At 38.0% G+C, this 18,303-nt stretch overlaps 1 protein-coding gene across 2 annotated transcripts; it reads right to left on the reverse strand.

Annotated features, from left to right (window-relative positions):
- Positions 1-2,012: 2,012 nt before the first annotated feature.
- LOC701547 (glycine N-acyltransferase-like protein 1) lies at positions 2,013-17,765 on the reverse strand. 2 transcript variants are annotated; one of them, XM_015114141.3, is made up of 7 exons: positions 17,381-17,765; positions 14,654-14,777; positions 11,315-11,337; positions 10,428-10,535; positions 3,519-3,645; positions 3,062-3,239; positions 2,013-2,805 (listed from the first exon to the last, which is right to left on the reverse strand). In XM_015114141.3, the coding sequence occupies exons 2-7, from the start codon at positions 14,775-14,777 to the stop codon at positions 2,388-2,390; spliced, it is 978 nt and encodes a 325-aa protein (XP_014969627.3). In that variant the 5' UTR covers positions 17,381-17,765; the 3' UTR covers positions 2,013-2,387. The 2 variants fall into 2 exon arrangements, with proteins under 2 accessions (XP_014969627.3, XP_001092197.1); XM_001092197.5 differs by lacking the exon at positions 17,381-17,765 and having other exon boundaries at positions 11,218-11,337.
- Between the last annotated feature and the right edge of the window lie 538 nt (positions 17,766-18,303).

Here is an 18,303-nt window from a genome sequence, read left to right on the forward strand (position 1 = left end):
TGTATTTAGCAGATTTTCATCTTAAGTTATATTTTGCCTAGTATTGATGTCATTACTTTGCTTTTTCAGTTTCAAATTCATTTAGTACATCTTTTTCCTTTCTTTTAACCCTTGTGTTTTTATTTCAGATGTGCTTTATTATGTACTGACAGTGAGCCCCAAATTCATATGTTGAAGTCCCAACTCCCAAAGTATTTGGAGGTAGGCCTTTCAGAAGTAATTGAGTTTAGATGATGTCATGAGGGTGGAGCCCCAATGATGAAATTAAGTCATTCTAAGGAAAGGAAGAGAGTCTGAGCCCTGCTCTACACCATGTGAGGGCACAGAGAGATAGCAGCCATCAACAAGCTGAGAGAAGAGGACTGAGAATGAAACCTACCTCACCAGAACCTTGTCATATCCCTTCCCAGTTTCCAAAAGAGTGAGAAATCAATTTCTGTTGTGTAAGCCATTCAGTCTATGAAATTCTGTTATGGCAGCCAGAGCAGATTAATGCATGCTTCTTGGACTTTATTTTTAATTCAATATGAAAAACATATGTTTTAATTAAAAAATTACCCCATTCATTTGTATTGTGTTTACTGATAATTTTGAACTTATTTGTGCCATATTTAAGAAATCCTCCTTCTTCTTTCCCATGCTTTCTTGTTTTTTTAATCCAAGTGCATGATAAGGTTTAGGAATCACTATCTTAACAGGACCATGACGGGCTAGATAAGAGAAGCTGGCTTGCATTCAGGGAAGGGGCAGAGGAGGGAAGCTGCCAGCTGGGCTGTGCTAAGATGACCTGAGCCCCAGATCCTGCTGGATGAACATCCTCTTCTAGATACAGGACCTGCCCAAGGCACCATTTTGAAATAGGCAAATTTTATTTGCTTTGTCTTCTTTCGTCATCTGTATTAGCTTTTGCTTCTTGAGTGAAAAATATAGCTGTTTTCATATTACCCCAAGTTCCCGAGTTTATTTTTTATGTAAGAATCCCAAATGGTACATTTCCTCTCTTTCTCAGACCATGCTTTCATTTCAGTCAATGTAACAAATCAGCCTGGTCTTAGGTGTTTAGAAATCTGATTGGATTGATTCACACTAACCTGTAACATATGTACCACAGCCTTCTAAGATGAAGTTTTTTTAAAAAGCTCCATGACCTACACAATTCTTTAATTGCTGGAATTGTGCACTTTAAAATCACATCAAATATAAACATTCAATTTTGTGGAGGTTTTCTTTTTTATGGAGGGATGAGAATAGGTGTTTGTTAATACTGGCAGACTTTACTCCCAAAGCCAATTCTATTAACATATCTTTTCTGTTTTAAATCTAGACTATCAGAAAGAATGAAAATGCCTTTTTTTTTTCTTTTTTCTTTTTTTTGCTATAGCTGCAGTGTTCACAGTAATCCAAGTTCCAATGGCAGTGTGGCAGAGTGGAACCAAAAGAGACCAAGTTTTGATCATGAAGTGTAATTTTTTTTTAAGATCAGGGATTCAGAATTGTAATATCAGTGTTCAATTAGGAAGTTCTTATGATAGCGCATGGCACGTGTCCTTTCCATCATCTGCATTTTCTGCTTTTTTTGTCTGGCTCACTCCTACTCACTCTGCAATCCTCACCTTAGTGGTCACTGCTCCCCGGAATGCCCCGACCCCTTATGATAGCAGTGCTGCAAACACCAAAGAATGAACTTATAACCAGACTCACAGGCAACACCTTGCCCTGTGCCACGCTTCAATCATGATGAGGATATGAGAAAGAGTAGGAGAAAGGAGACACAACAAATGTCGTTTCCCTAGCAGAGGGCCCAAGGCCAGCCCACTTGATTCTCTGGTTTCTTTTTCTGCATAACAATGATGAAAGATAGCCTGGGAAAGCTGTTCCTCTCAGGCTTCACCTTTGATGCATTTCTGCTCACCGAACTAAGAGACAGATTCCGTTCTTTAGTGTACCATTGCCTCATAAATCCATACATAGCAGGGCTATTCATTTCCAATAAAGTATCCATATAGATTAGGTATATTCTATTGACGATTTTATTAAAATCCTTCATATATCTTCCAGATAGTAGATTCTATTAACCAAGTTTCATAAAGAGTTCTGATTCCCAGAGGTAAGAACTGAGCCTGGCTTTCTAGTGACATGTTTACTGGTAACCCTGTCCTTCCCTACAACGCTTAAGCATAAAGACTATACCCTCCCCTGCCTCCAGCCTGGACTGTGAGCTCCTCAAGAGCACGGCTGTGTCTTTTAACATCAAGGCTCCATGTGAGAAGAGTTCCTGCCATATCATAAATGCACAATGTGCGTTTGTAAGTGAAGAAAGCTATTCTGTGGTGTCTGCTTTAATATTAAGAGATGGCTTGCTAGAGGTTACTAAGCAGCTTCATTGTCTAAAATGGAACTAGATTCTGTGGATAGCAAATCCATTGGTGCCACTCACAGGAGGCCTCAAAGAAACCTAACTGCTGCACAAATCTGCGGGAGCGTTCATTTTCTTCCCGCACAGAGAGGTAAAATGGAATATTCTTCTGATGCAGATATTTCATGTATCGCACCATCACTCGTGCCATGTTGCCTGTCCTTCGGTATTTTTCCATGCTGTAGGCCATTCCTACTTCACAAGAAGGGTCCATGGTTACCCATGAGACTGGGACTCCCTCTGGGCCGAGCATACAGGCTGCTGGCAGGTCTTGTATGCAGCGCTTGATGAAACGCAGGCTCCTCTCATTCCCCCCTCGCTTCCAGTTGTCATTTACCAGCCCGGAATAAGAGACAGCCAGCTGGGCATACTTAAAGTTGGGAGTTTCACTGTAGAAAACAAAAAGAAAGATAACAACTTTCATCCTCACCCCTGTAATTTCTGGGTGTCATCCCAATCTAGAGATGCCAGGCCCTCTTCTTGTCTAAAGACACACCATTGCAAAGTTGCATATTTTGACCTTTGACAACCTTTATTCATCCGAAGGAATGAATTCATCCTCTCTTCTTTCCAAACCTGATTTCTGTGAATTACAAAAATGTATAAGGACTAGCAATTATAAATGATTAGCATATGTTTTTGTACCTTTCAAAGTCATCATCTGGGTGGCCTGTCTCAGCACAGCTTCGAAACTTGCTTTCATTGGAGGCATTGAGCTTCAGAATATCTTCCGTAACCAAGAGGACTGCTGTCGAATGCTCTACCTTCACTGACTTTGAAAATGCAGCCGCTCTTATCCCCTCACCTAAACTTTCCTGAAGACCTGGGAAGAAAGGCAAGAAAGCAATCTTGTCAGACATGGAGTTCTCTACTTACACTGCTCTCACCTGATTAATAGCTCAGTGCTTAGTAGTTCTCAGACTTGAGTTTACACTACAATCAGATGGAGTCCTTGTCACACCACAGATTGCTCTACGTCTCCCAGCTCCCAGAGTTTCTATGAATTTACATTTCTAATGAGCTCTCAGGTGATGCTAATGCTGTTAGTTGAACACTCAATTTGAGAAGCACTGCTGGTTGCCCATTTCTTCAGACTTGTTACCTTGGATTTGGAATCTCTGTTTCCAGTTGATGATCTCACAATTTTTCAAAACTTCTTGTGATTTTTGAGGCTCTTTGGAGAACATATGATACACGTTTGTGTATGAGTCCATGTCGTCAGTCATCTCCTGTATAGGACGGTGTAAGTTCAGGTCATTTCCTTGAACTTTTTCTTCACCTCTCACTGATTGCAATTCAGAAAAATGAAAATTCAAAAGAAAATTTTAACAGTGGCCCATGATGGCTGCAGTTGGGCACACGGATAATAAAACCTAGGCCTATAAGCTACTACTGACCTCTTACCTGTGTAACCGGAAATATTTAAACACTGACAAGTATTGGTGAGAAACCTCCTTATCACATACAGAACAAAGACAGGACAAAATCACTCTCCAGCAGGCCTTAAGATGCCTCACCTTTCTCCCTACCCGCTCAACTACACACTACCTTATTTTATATATGGCATCACCGAGCACCCAACAGAATAAAAAAAATGCAACAATTGCTTCTCTTACCACCTGTGCCAAACGGATACTCCTGTTATATATGCTGTGCCCCCACATAACCTCCTGTGGGACACGTTCTGGGTTGTACTGAGTCTGTGTTGTTAGAATTAAGTCCTTAAACTTGACTCTAAATAAATTTAACTGTGATTTCTCTAAGTTTTAGTGTCTACTGTTTCACTAGACACCTAGAATCTATAGTGTCCTAGAACTACAGTGTCCAGGGCTTGAGCAAGATACTTTAGTGAATATAAACATTAATGGAACATTGCCTTTTCCCAAGGCTACAGGATATCAGCCTATTCAAAGAGTGACACTGGCTTTACATCAAGAAGTCCACCAAATAGAATGAAGTAACTGAATTTTTGGTAGCTCTCTGGGTAATTTATGTGGTGTTAGACTCAAGGGTTTGAAAGAAAGAGACTTGTGGTCCCACTCTGGCTAGCCACAAACTTCATTTGAAGACGAGGATCTGTTTCTCAGGGAAAATATAAACAATAAGTGTGAGAGTTTTAGCAGTGAATGTATTAACATTATGTTGGAAATTGTATTGTTAAAGAGTGAAAGAGAAAATAGTGTAACTAATTTAAAGAAACCATCAAGAATCTGAGAGTGCTTTTATAAATGCAAGTTCCTGAATATGGCCAAAACCAACACTTCAGTGAATTTAAAAGAGTAGATGTTTTAAAGACCTGATTTTCAAAGAATGACCAAAAACAGCTAAGTAAATATTCAAGGAATTATATAAAAGAACATCCAAGTAAATTAGAAAATAACAAACAGAAGAATTTATAAAAATGAAAGCTATAAATAATGAAATGGAGAACAAGACATAGTGCAAAGGATATATATGTCAAAAGCTCATTTTTAAATGGCAAAAAGAAAGAAGAAAGAGAGAGAGAAACTTCTGGTAAGGCATTTATTAAAAGAAATACAAAAGAAATAGAAAAAAGAAAAAAATAGACTATAAGCTATGAGAATAGAAACAGAAGAAACAGAGAAAAGAACAAAAGACTTCTAATAGAAGATTACATACTACCCCAGGGCAACATATTTACTGATAAAAGAAATGGATGTTATCCTTCAAGAATAAGCTATCAAAATTGACTTTCATAAAAATAGAAATCCTCAACAAACTAATAGAAAATATCAAAAATTAAATTAAACATCTACCTTTTAAAAAGTAGACAAGAGTTACAGCCTCCAGTGCCATCCATGTTGCTACAAAGGACATGAATTTATTCTTTTCTATTGCTGTGTAGTATTCCATAAAAATATATGTACCAAGTTTTTTTCATACAATCTACCTTTGATGAGCACCTGGGTTGATTCCATGTCTTTGCTATTGTGAACAGCGTAGCAATGAACATACAAGTGCATGTGTCATGTTGGTAGGATGATTCATTTTCTTTTGGGTATTTACCCAGTAAAGGTGTTGCTGGGTCGAATGGCAACTCTGTTTCAAGTTCTCTAAGAAATTTCCAGACTGCTTTCCACAGTGCAATAATTCTAAGCATATTATTGCTGTAACAGAAAATCAAATATCACATGCTCTCATTCATAACTGGGAGCTAAGCATTGATCATACAGGGACATAAATGTACGAACAATAGCACTGTGGACTACTAGAGGGTGAAGGAAAAGGGGCTGAGTTAGAAAACTGCCTATTGGGTACTATGCTCAATATCAGGGTGATGGGATCTGTCAGTATTCTAAGACTCAGCATCATGCATTATTCCCATGTAACAAATCTGCACATGTATCCCCTGTATCTAAAAAGAATGTTGAAATTAAAAAATAAAATGTAGCCAAAATCAGATTATTTTACATTTAAGTTCTACATAAGTCAAAAACAAACACATGATTTTAATAGTAGACTTTGGTAACAGATGAAAAGATCCTAATGCCAAATCTGGCAAGGAAATAACAAAAAGAGAGTTATGACCATATTCTCTAAAAAATTAGGAAGAAAATATTCAATAGCATATACAAAAGAATGTGAACATGAGCAGTTGGTTTTAGAAAGGCCAGAATGGCTTTAATTGGAAGATCTTTTAGTGTAATAAATTAAAGGAGAAAAAATTACATGAGTGCATATATTGCCAAATAGAAAAGACAAAAATTAAATAACATAAAATTTACCCTCCACTCTAAATATAAGTTCTATGAAAGTAGGAACAACAGAAAAATGCTCTAAACCTGTAAATACAGAATCAAATGTAATTCCAAATGTAAGCTTTTATAGCTATTTCATTAAAATCAGGAATGAGACAAGTATAGAAATACTATTATTGTTAGTTGGAATTGTTTTCTTAGGTTGTATATTATGCAATAAGGCAAGAAACTAAAAACCCATACAAATATTGGCAAAGAAGTAGCAAATTACTTTGTTTGTAGATCAGAGTATTACACATTTAGAAAATCCAAGAGACTTCGACAAAAAACAAAACAAATAATGCCCCACACAAACAGGGTTTTAAAGAATAGTGTGACATATTTGGAAATCAAGAATACAAAAACAAAGAAATAACAAAATAATAATGCTCAGAAATATAACAGGAAAAATAATTTGATAATCTTAACAAATACTATAAAATACCTAAGGGTAAACTTAGTGGAAAAATCACTTAGTTTTCCACTGGAAAACACTAACATTTTACCAGATGGCATAGAACACAAACTGAAAAAAGTGACAAAAGACCATATTTCCTGATGAAAAAATTTAGTATCACGAAATTATTAATCCTTCCAAAATTGTCGAAAAATGCTCCTCCAATACCAATCACAATTGCAATAGTTATTTGGGGTAGTTGGCGGGGAACTGGAAAAATTAGTTTATGTTCATATAGCTATTAAGTTTATAAGAAATAGGAAAGCAAAAAAAGACTGGTGAAGGGTGATTTGCTTTATTAGGTATTAAAATTTATCCAAAAAACAATGAAATAGCATGAGAAAAGACTAGAAAAAATACAGAAACAGATACAAAAATATATAACATGTTATACAACAAAACAGACATTCATGTTTCAGGAGGGAATGACTTATTTAATAAATAGTACTAACATAATCAGCCAGCCAGAAGGAAGATTAATATATAAGAATGTTAATTCATGCTATTCAAAAATATATTCCAAATAGAATGAAGTTTGCAATGTCAAAAGTAAAAATTAACTCACTGCAAGACAAAATAAGAAAGTATTTGCATGATCTTGGAGTAGGAAAAATCTTCCTAATTATTAACTTAAAAAACCCAAAACCTCAGAAGTCATGCTGAAAAAGATAATATATTTGATTACATGAAAATAAAAAATTTCTTTTTTTTTTTCTTTTTTTTTCTTTGAGACGGAGTCTCGCTGTGTCTCCCAGACTGGAGTGCAGTGGCGCGATCTTGGCTCACTGCAAGCTCCACCTCCCGGGTTCATGCCATTCTCCTGCCTCAGCCTCCCGAGTAGCTGGGACTACAGGTGCCTGCCATCACGCCCAGCTAATTTTTTGTATTTTTAGTAGAGACGGGGTTTCACTGTGTTAGCCAGGATGGGCTTGATCTCCTGACCTCATGATCCACCTGCCTCGGCCTCCCAAAGTGCTGGGATTACAGGCATGAGCTACCACACTCGGCCAAAAATAAAAAATTTCTTATAGTCAATTCTAAATTGGGCAACAAATTTGTAGCATATACCTTTTTTTAGTATCCCTAGTATCTAAAACACCTACAAAATTTTAAGAATGACACAAAACCCCCGTGTAAAAATGGTCAAAGAATATAAACAAGTAAAGAGTAAATACCAAATGACTGACAAACATGAAAATATAATTTGTTCAATATCACTAGTTAGGGAAATGCAAATTAAATCTACAATAAGATGCCATTTTTCACTCACTAGTTTGGGATACATAAAAAGAGGGATGACATTCAGTGCTGGTGAGAATGTGAGGAAACAATTCTTCCACACATTGCTAATAAAAATAAAATTCTGGAATCCTTTGGGAAGGTAATCTGGCATTGCCTGCTTAGAATAAGATAAACTCTAACTTGGAGATATCCCTTTTGGAAATCAATTGTATTGAGAAAAATTTCCAGGATGTAAAGATATGTATATGAAGATGTTTATTGAAGCTTGTTTGTAGTGGCAAAGAAGTATGAACAATTTGAACCCAAAAGCATGAGAATGATTGACTAAATACCATTGCATTGACTGTATGAAATGCCACAGTTGTTAAAACGAATACGTTAGTGCTGTATTAATTCACCCAAAGTGATGTCCATATGTTAAAGACAAATTAAAAAGTGATGACAAAAGAGATCATCAGTGAATAGCCCTCTGTGTATTAATATGGGCAAGGACACTGATTACACCAAGGGGTAGGAAAGGAGAAGAGGACAGAAGGGGAGGTGAGAGGTTATTAACTTTTTAAAATCATGTGGGATTTTTCTACTTGTATAATCAGCATAGATTTTCTTTGTGATTAAAAACCGGCAATGAAAAAATTAATTTTTTTCTAGATAAATTCTCCTGCATCCCACCCTGAAAAGCTATTATTCAAAATCAGATTGACTTTCAATACTGAAAGAAACGTGGCATGCTATGGAATCAGACTAGGTGAATGTATTTCCAAGTAAATTGCAGCATATTTCATTCTTTCCTTTTTTTTTTTTTTTCTTGGTCATATATGTGTGATGTGGATCTTTTATATTTTCATATTTTTGTTCATTGACTCATTTTATAAATCTATCTTTATTCAAAGCAACGCATATGTGAAGTTATGACTTGATGCTATTGTTGCATTGCTAAAATACATATAATAACTACAAAGTTACTGAAGTAAAAAGAACTATTTGACTTCCTACTGTTATTTAGGTTATTTAGCATATCACACTTTGAAGAAACTGGACCATGGATTAAATAAACTAAACATTAATCTTTGATCCCAAATTGTCAGGAAGCCAGGAGATCAAAAGAACATCCCTAAGGAAGGTGTTAGGCTCAGCCTCCCATCCCCTTTACCCCTTTGTTCCTCAAGCTAGGGTCACTTTGTCACTTCCTGCATCCCAATCCTGACCCAGTTTGCAAACTAGTCTTGCCCTGGTGTGGCTTATTATTATTTGGGGCCCCAGGGTTTATGCCCACATGAAGCTGGGCTGGCAATAAGGCTTCAGTTCACTAACCAGATGTGTATGAAACACACATACACAAAGGGGAAGTATTTAGGAAAAAATTACACCTAGGTTTGTATTATTACTTCAGCTCAATCATTTATTCCTTGCGTGTCCTCACTAAACCTAGGTGTATTTTTACCAATAACAGCTAATTATGGTAAACACTATTTACATTTATGTGCCATGTACTAAGTGTTTGACATACAGTATCTCATTTAAACCTTGTGTAATCCTCTGAAGAAGGTCCTCTTATTTTCCCCATTTTAACAGATAATGAAACTCAGAGAAGGGCCTATGGTTATATAGCGAGTAAAAGTGGCAGAGTCCGCTGAACTTGAATTCAGATTGGGCAATGCCTTAACATCAGGAATCCAGCAGTTGCATAACTTAATATTTCTCAGTGTCGTTTCCTTATCTCTAAATTGGAGATATTAATGCTCACTTCATAAGATTGTTCTGATGATAACATTCACTAACAAAAGATATGCATTCACATAGTTGACACACAGTAATTATGAGCCCCTTCCCTGGCTCCTAAGAAGTAACTTTTTAAAAACCAAACAAAACCAAACAAAAACAACAGGGTCTCACTCTATTGCCCAGGCTTCAGTACAGTAGTGTGATCTTGGCTCACTGCAGCCTCCACCTTCTGGGGCTCAAGCCATCCTCCCACCTCAGCCTCCTGAGTAGCTAGAAGTATAAACATGCACCACATGCCCTGCTAATTTTGTTTATTTTCTGTAGAGATGAGGTCTCACTATGCTGCACAGGCTGGTCTCAAACTCCTGGGCTTAAGTGATACTCTTGCCTTGGCCTCCCAAAGTGCTGGGATTACAGGTAGAAGACACCATGCCTGGCCCTGAGAGGTAATTTTACCGGTAGACTTCTGCTTTGGTTTTTGTTTCTAAGTCACTGTTCTGATATCTCAGACACCCAACCTTCCCTGTAAATTGGCCTCTTTTCAGCCCCTGCAGGTGACCCCTGCCACCTCAAAGGGCCCTTAATCTGTGAATGTCAGCCTTCTCCTTTTCCTCACCTCCACCCTCCACCCCTTTCCCAGAAGAGTCTTAGGCTTTACAGAAAGGGTGGGAACACGTGGCACTTATGCAAGGTGCCAAGTACTGAAGGAGTGTTTTAAAATACTCCTTTTTCCTTTCACCCTATAAAAGCAGCCCTGGTGTCTGAACTGGTCAGTTCCTCAGGTCCTCTGGACCTGCCTGGATCCACCAGTCCCTGGCTGTGTGCCTACCTGTTTTTGAGGTCGGATAATAACCATCTGATATTCGGGCCAGGAGTCCACCAACACCTCCATGTTGAAGGGGTTCCCGTGATTGATGTGATACACAGAGCCGTAAACCTGAAGGAGGAATGAAAGGGACTAGGCGAGGTGGAGATCCCCAGAGATGGGGATCTGGATGTGAAGAGGAAGAGAAAAATGGAGGTTAAGAGAAGGTACTGGGACCACATCAGTGATGGTGAGATGAGCAGCATCTCCAGGACCATATTGATGGATGTGAAGATACCAGCAAGCAGGCAGAACTCACAGGCAGGTGTCCTTGTGATACCAAAGAGCTACTGTGCACTAGCTGGGCACTTGGCAATGCTCTTAGCACTTATATTGTACAGATTTATTCAGTGCCCACAGCAACTTTAAGAGGTAGGTGCTAATCGTATTCCTATTTCATTGAAGAAAAGACCAAACATAAAGTCAGAGAAAGGGAAAGAAACATCCACAAAGCCATACGACTGAAAATGGCAGCCTTGGAATGCGTATCCATTCGGACTGGCTCCAAACCATGTTCGTAGCAACCATTCTCCACCGCCTCTCCAATGAGCGACAAAACCTGCTGAGCGGGCCTAGCTGCCTCTTCCCGAAGAGAAGCAGCAGCTCTTGATATGCCTCTTGTGCCCCCAACCCCATCCTGTTTCCCAGCTCGAACCCTTTGCAAAAAGTCAGGAAGGACCAGAATCACAAGCTTGCTATTTTCTCATCCTCAACACCCCTACTCCCATACCCTGACCTCCCACGGTTCCCTCACCTTCAGGGACTCAGGGATGCTCCTGGCCAAGGATTTGTATAGGGCCAGTAGCTTATGGGAGTTATTCAGTAGGATCATTCTGTAGGATGCTTCAGACCTTGAGACCTTCAAGAAGAAACTCTGAAAAGATAAGAAGTGACCGGAACATGTTAAGAAACCAAATGAATTTAAAATGCACTTTATACATCTCCATTCAAGTAACATTCATGATGTACGTACTGTTAGTATCATCTTCATTCTGAATACACCAAAGCTCAGAGAGACTAAGTAAATTTCTCAAGTTCTTACAGAGATAAATGCCAAAGTCGGATTTTGAAACCATATATGAATGGCTCTGAAACCCAGGCCCTTCCTCCCTGGTGGAATGAATTAAAAGTGAATATTTAGAGTTCTGTGAGCTTCCCAAATGCATGTAGCAGACACATCACCACCATCACAACTTTTTTCCCATATTTTGGTCATCAGATGCCTGAGAATTCTTCTTTCATCTGGAATAGAAAATATCAGCCCTCTAAGAACAAGTATGACTAAAAAACTTCGAGCAGGAGTTGGCACAGATTTTCTTTAGTTTCTCAGGGCCAAATATTTCAGACCTATGGCCATTTTGGAACTTGTCCCAGTTTCATTACAAAAATTTAAAAAAGATAGAAAAATTTTGACACATATCTGTAAACTTCTGTTGAAAGGTCATTCAGAATTCTCAGAAATGTGCCAGTAATTTACCAATAACTTGGAGAAAGTTCTCATCACAACTGATACGTTCAAAGCTTAGGCTGCTTTCAAATTTTAGTTCTGTCTCCTACTTCTTTGTTAAGTTGCTTAACCAATCAGAATCTCAATGTGTTTTCTCAACACTTTGGAAATGGAAATTAGAATGCATGTTTTCCAGAGGATTGAGATTACACAATGCAATACATATAAAATGCATAGTATTATACCTGGAATAAAGTAAGAACAATATTTAACATGTTGGTTTTTTTAATTGACTTTATATTAATCAACATGTCACATAGAGATTCAGCAATTATATCAAATAATATAACAATAATTAAAAATGTAAAGAACTTATGACAAGCTTAATGAATGTAAGAGAAGAAACCCATGGATCAGATATTTGAAACAATCATTTGCAAATTAGTTAATACACATGTTTGAAATTTTTTATCCATGAAGGTTAAATAGTTAACAAATATGTGTTAAGTAATAGGCAAGGTGGAACATATTTTGTCTTGTCTGGGGTCAAAGGCCTCAAAGTTAAACTATGTTCTGTAGCTAGATGAAGCAATGTTTAAACAAAGGCATCCTTGTGCAAGATCTCAGAATTTCGGAATGTTTGAATACTCAAGGAACTTTTAGTAAATAAAACTGGATCTCTGGCATAAGCCTATCCCCTGTCTGACTCTGCTGTTCTTGTAGCTGTCAAAAAACACTGGTGTTTTTTTCCATCTCCTAGCGATTTCTTTGCTCCGTTTCTCACCTGATTTAACTAAAATTGCCCATACCTATGTGTTTCACTATTGTGTTCTCCTTTGAGCTTTTGGTCAAGATTTTAAAGTTTTAACTCAAGATCTACCATGCTGTATCACTCCCCGCAAAAAAAAAAAAAACTTGTGTTCCGTTTGCCCCGGGAACACTATAGCCTGGGCTGATACATGAGAACAATCCCCACACCTATCAGCTGCCACATCTTTGTCCAAAATACCTCTCCTATCCATTCCCTGCTCCATCCCCTTGCAATGACCTTAGTTGAGGGCCTCCTCCACCTCATACTTAATATTGCTCTTATGACCCCAAGCTGGCCTCAGCTTCTAACATCTACCCAAATAAAAGTGTTCTCTACCTGTATTCCTACCATTAACATTTCTTTTCTAAATCAGGAAGCTGCTAAAAACCTGGAGAGACCCCTCCCCACCTTCTTTAAAAAATTGTTGTAAAGTACACATAACACAGAACTTAACCATTTAACCATTTTTAAGCATAGAATGCAGCAGCATTATGTACATTCATAATGCTTATCCATTTCCAGAACGTTTTTGTCATCCTAAATGGCAACTATACCCATTAAACCACAATTACTCATTCCCTGTCTCCCTAGTCCCTGGCTCCTATGTATCCTATGATATTGGTCCATCTGGGTCTGGCTTATTTCACTTAGCATAATGTTTTCAAGGTTCACCTATGTTGTATTATGTATCAGAATTTCATTCCTTAACTAAAATAATTTTTCATAATATACAAAAATAAGTTTAATGTCCACTAAAGAGAAATTATAAATTTGTGAATGACAGTTAGTAAATATGAGTAGCACACAGTCAGTGGTCACTGTGAAGACTATAAAAAAGCAATTATAATGAATAATGGGTAAAAAAAATCAAAATATATAACTTTTACATATGTACCCAAATTATGTTTGCATGTGGACAAGGACTTGAAGGGAATAAATAAACATGAAAATTGTTTTTGGGTGATGAAAGTATGTGTGATTTATTTCTTACTTAAGAATTTTATTTTCTACCATTGACATGTTTTTATTTTTAGGCTAGATTGAAAAAAACATGGAAGGCACTTGAACCATAGTTAAAGATGAGAATTATGGAAACAGAATAAACGCTATATATTTTTGTCTTTTTTCCCCACAGTCCCATCAGCTATCAAGTGTCTTTTTTTGTAGGGAGAAGGAAAAAGCTCCCCAGGTCCCACGATTCTGTACATGCCTCATCCTGTCACCCACAGCTGTCAACAAAGAGTGCAAGGCAGATTATTCCAAAGAGAATAGCAGTTGACATCCCATAGTGCCAAAACTGTTTTTAGTCAAAAGGTACTTTCCTGAGAGCTCTCATTTTTAAATGTACTTGGCATTGTTTAAATGCATTGGCATTGCCGTTCATTTGGAATGTTCCACTCTAAGTTATCTTTAGTAACATTTTGCCATTTCTGTAAGACTTAGCTGCCTCCCAGTCCTAATGTATAAGCCAGAAGGAACTCAGTTTTCCAGAAATTAAGGATCCAATTTTTACCTAAAATATTGGCTTTACTCTTTGGTTCTCTTGATAAGCCAATGAATTTTTTCCTACCTAGGCGCACAAAAGAAAGAAAGAAAGAAAGAAAGAAAGAAAGAAAGAAAGAAAGAAAGAAAGAAAGAAAGAAAGAAAGAAAGAAAGGGGTAGAACACAAATATCCCTGTGAATTTTCAAAAGCCAAATTTTATAACTCCTGCAACGTTACTGCTTAATATCAGTTCCTTTCTGACGCAGTGAGATGTAAGAGGCCTCTAACTGGATCCAAGTCCATCAATTCCAAGATCAAATCTGTTCCCAGACCCAGTCTATTTCCTGTTATGACTCCAAACCCAGTTTGGATCAGAAATTTGCTCCAAGCAACTCAAAGAGCTCAAAACACAAATGCATGAACCTCCAAAATGCAAGAGGGAGCTTACGTATTATCCTCAGTCTCTCTGAGAGATCAGTGGACGCAATTGGATCCTGCAGGTACTTTCTGTGTTCACTTAGTGCTCCTGGGGATACTAGAGGCTCCACTTCAGATCCTGCTTCTGACACCATCTGATAAAATAAAAACTTCAGCTGAATTAAATTTAAAGGAGTTTAATTAAGCAATAAACAATCTGTGAATCCGGTAGCCTTCAGAATCACAACAGATTCACAGAGGCTCCGGGGGTGCCTCGTGGTCAAAACGAATTTATAGACAAAAAAAGGTAAAGTGAAGTACAAGAACCGGAAATGAGGTACAGAAACAGTGAGATTGGTTACAACTGGGGGTTTGCCTTATTTGAACACAGTTTGAACATTCAGCAGTCTATGAGTGATTGAAGTATGGCTGCTGGGATTGGCCAACACTCAAGTATTGTTACAGGTGCACACTACTAAATAAGGTTTTCAATTTTGTCTGACTATTAAAGTAAGTAACAGTTCACCCACAGGACTCAAATGTAGAAGTACAGAGTCCTTCTCAGGCCATAATTAGTTTGTTTTAACACTTTGTGGCAAAATTTATTGAAAGGATTATCTACACATGCTATCTCTAATCCCCCTCCTAATCTTATGTAATTGGGTTTTTGCTGCTACCATTCTACTGAAACACTTTTTAATGCCGTCAGTGATCTCTATGTTATTAAATCCAATGGTCAATTATTGCTTCTCATCTTAATAGATCATCCTTTAATGAACTTCTGTCACTTGGTTTCCAAGACAACACACTCTCGGTTTTCCTTTAACTTTACTAAAGGTTACTTCTTCTCAGTCTCCTCGGTGGACCCTTATATTCTCCCCAATTTCTTAATTTTGGATCACTTCAAAGTTCCTGGTGATCCCATCTGGTCTCATGGCTTTAAAATAAATGTACCTGCCAATGACTAATACATTTAAATTATTACTCAAACTTTTTTCCAAACTCAAGACATATGTATCTAATGGCCTGTTTGACATTTCTTGGATTCCATCCAATAGCCATCTCAGACTCATTATGTCTCAGATCGAACTCCTTATCCACCCTCTCCACCCAGCCTACTTCACCTGTAGTCCTTCTCAACTTAGTTGATGGCAACTCCATTTTTTCCCCTGTTCAAATAAAACTTTTTGGAGTTATTCTTAAGTATCTTTTCTGCTCCCACTGTACATCCAATTCATTATGACATCCTGCTAATTCTGGTTGGGAGAAAATTCTTCATGACCTCTCACATTTCTGTATGTCTTATGAGCAGAGACATCGATAGCCTTCACTCCTATCTTTTCAAGGATGTTTGTAAAGACGACATCTTGGAAGCTAGATATATTGCTTTCTTCTGAAGCAGAGGGCAGGTCTGCTTACTGATGAGGATAAGAAAGATAATGTCTCCCTCTGGAGCAAAGTTCAGACAGGTTTGCTTGCAGTTCATTATAAAACATCCAGGTTCCCTAAATTCAGGGTTGCTTGGCCGCAACACACATCTGTTGCATTTGCAACATTAAACTGCCTTTCTGTATTTCCTGTGCAGGACTTGTGGAGCAAGGATGACTGACACAAACACAAAAATCATTCTCCCTGTTGAGTGAGTCATAAAACCCTGTCTTTGACCTAAGAAGCTTGTGTCATCTGCCAGCATTCATGAAACTTTGCCCCAAGTAGGGTTAACTTTTATATGCTTCACAGTTCTTAGCAGTCTTTTCTGGATGGAGAATGTCTTTAGTCTTCCATCAATAACAAACCTGGATGCCCCTTTTAAAACAAAAGCCAGATTTTGTCATTCCTTTGTGCAACTCCTGCAGTAACTCTCAATCTCATTTAGAGAAAGAGATACAAATTGCTTATAACAGTTCTCTAAGTTAGAGTCCAGTTACCTCCCGGATATCTGTCCAGTCAGGTCCTAGACCTCACTCTTTTGGCCTCTCTGCTTCAGGCACTTGGCTGTCCTTTTTCTTCTGCCTGTATTCTGTTTTCTCACTAGACGTATAGAAGACTCTAATACCTTTTTTAAGTCTCCACCTAAAAGCCACCTGCTCAATAAGGCCTCCTTTGGCCATCCTATTAAAAATTACAACTCCTCCCCTAGTCACTCTGCAATGTTTATGTGCCCCATTGTTATTCTCTGTCTCTATTTGTTTTTTTGAAGGGTCTCGCTCTTTCACCTAGGTTGGAGTGCAGTGGCAGGATCAAGACGCACTGCAGCCTTGATCTTTCAGGCTCAAGCAATCCTCCAACCTCAGTCTCTTGCATAGCTGGGACTACAAGTATGAATCACTGTGCTTGGTTAATTTTTTATTTTTATTTTATAGAGATGGGGGGAGCGGGTCTTTGTTTCCCAGGTTCATCTCAAACTCCGGTTACAATTTTATAAACTTCTGTGTCAAACTCTGATACCTCAAAATACCTAGCAGAGACAAATGTAAAACCCAGACGAAAATGTATGCTGACAATTATGATGACATTTCTATTTTTATTTTACAAGATTTTAATACTAGCTTGCTAAAGATTTACTTAACATGAACATGAAAAATACTTTGGACTTATTTACTTTATCTATGAGCATTCTTTTATTTATAAGCCAATTGGATAGTCACAACATTTAAAGTAATACAAATGCCTACACATAAACACATCTAGACATACATACACAAAAAGATCCAATAGCGTTTACCTTGGAAGTCTAGCTATTGAAATACAAACTCACCAGTCTGCAAACTTCACATGGCTGAACTTTGTTAGCCTTGATCAATAATCCAGTGAAGGCTGTGAACCAAAATTTTCGGTAAAACAGTTTCCGTGGCAGTTTAATTTTTAAAGTCCAAACCTCTCCAGACTCCAAAGAACACTGGGGTCAAACAGCACCACAGGAGAACATCACATATTAACTTGGCCCAACAGCAGCACAAAAGCCTGGATACATGGAAATCCAACCCACTTTCCCACTCAAGAGCAAATACCAGATTCCAAACTATACTGGGGTCAAACAGTGTTATAAAAGAGTGTCAGTTTATTAAATTCTAATTTCCCATGACTACATCAGACACATGCAAACAGTCACTAAAACAATCCAACTGCTGCAGGATCAAACAAGCCCCAAAAGTCTACAAACTGAACGAGTTGGGGTGATTCCTCTCTCCATTGGTTGGGTTCAATCAATCTGCAAATGAAAATTCCTTCAGAATTTCTCCAAAGGAGAGGAGCTGATCCCACTCTCTGGTAACCACAAAAGATACTCAATTGCCTGGACACACACACAATGACAAACAAGCTCCCAGGAGTGTCCATACTGGAATAATCAGGGTACTTCCCTCTTTTCATCAGTTGGGCTTGTTCAACCTGCAAATGCAAATTCCTTTAAAAATTTCCCAAATTGAGAGGAGCAGATCCTTCTTTCTGGGTCCACAAAAGACAGTCACCTATCTGGATGCAGATGTCAAATTTCAAAAGTAGTTCTTCCAAGGTAATCAAGAACATGGTTGAGGCCAGCTGCGGCTGGCCCCAAAGAGAGAGAACTCATCTCCAGTCAAAATTGGGTAAGCAGCTGCTTAGGAGGGCTTTGGGACTCCAGGCCCATGGCTGCCAATCCAAAGGGTTCCGGGTCGGGGAACAAAAATCCATTACTAAACA

Source organism: Macaca mulatta, chromosome 14, assembly GCF_049350105.2.
Source record: "Macaca mulatta isolate MMU2019108-1 chromosome 14, T2T-MMU8v2.0, whole genome shotgun sequence".
Lineage (NCBI taxonomy): Eukaryota > Metazoa > Chordata > Mammalia > Primates > Cercopithecidae > Macaca > Macaca mulatta.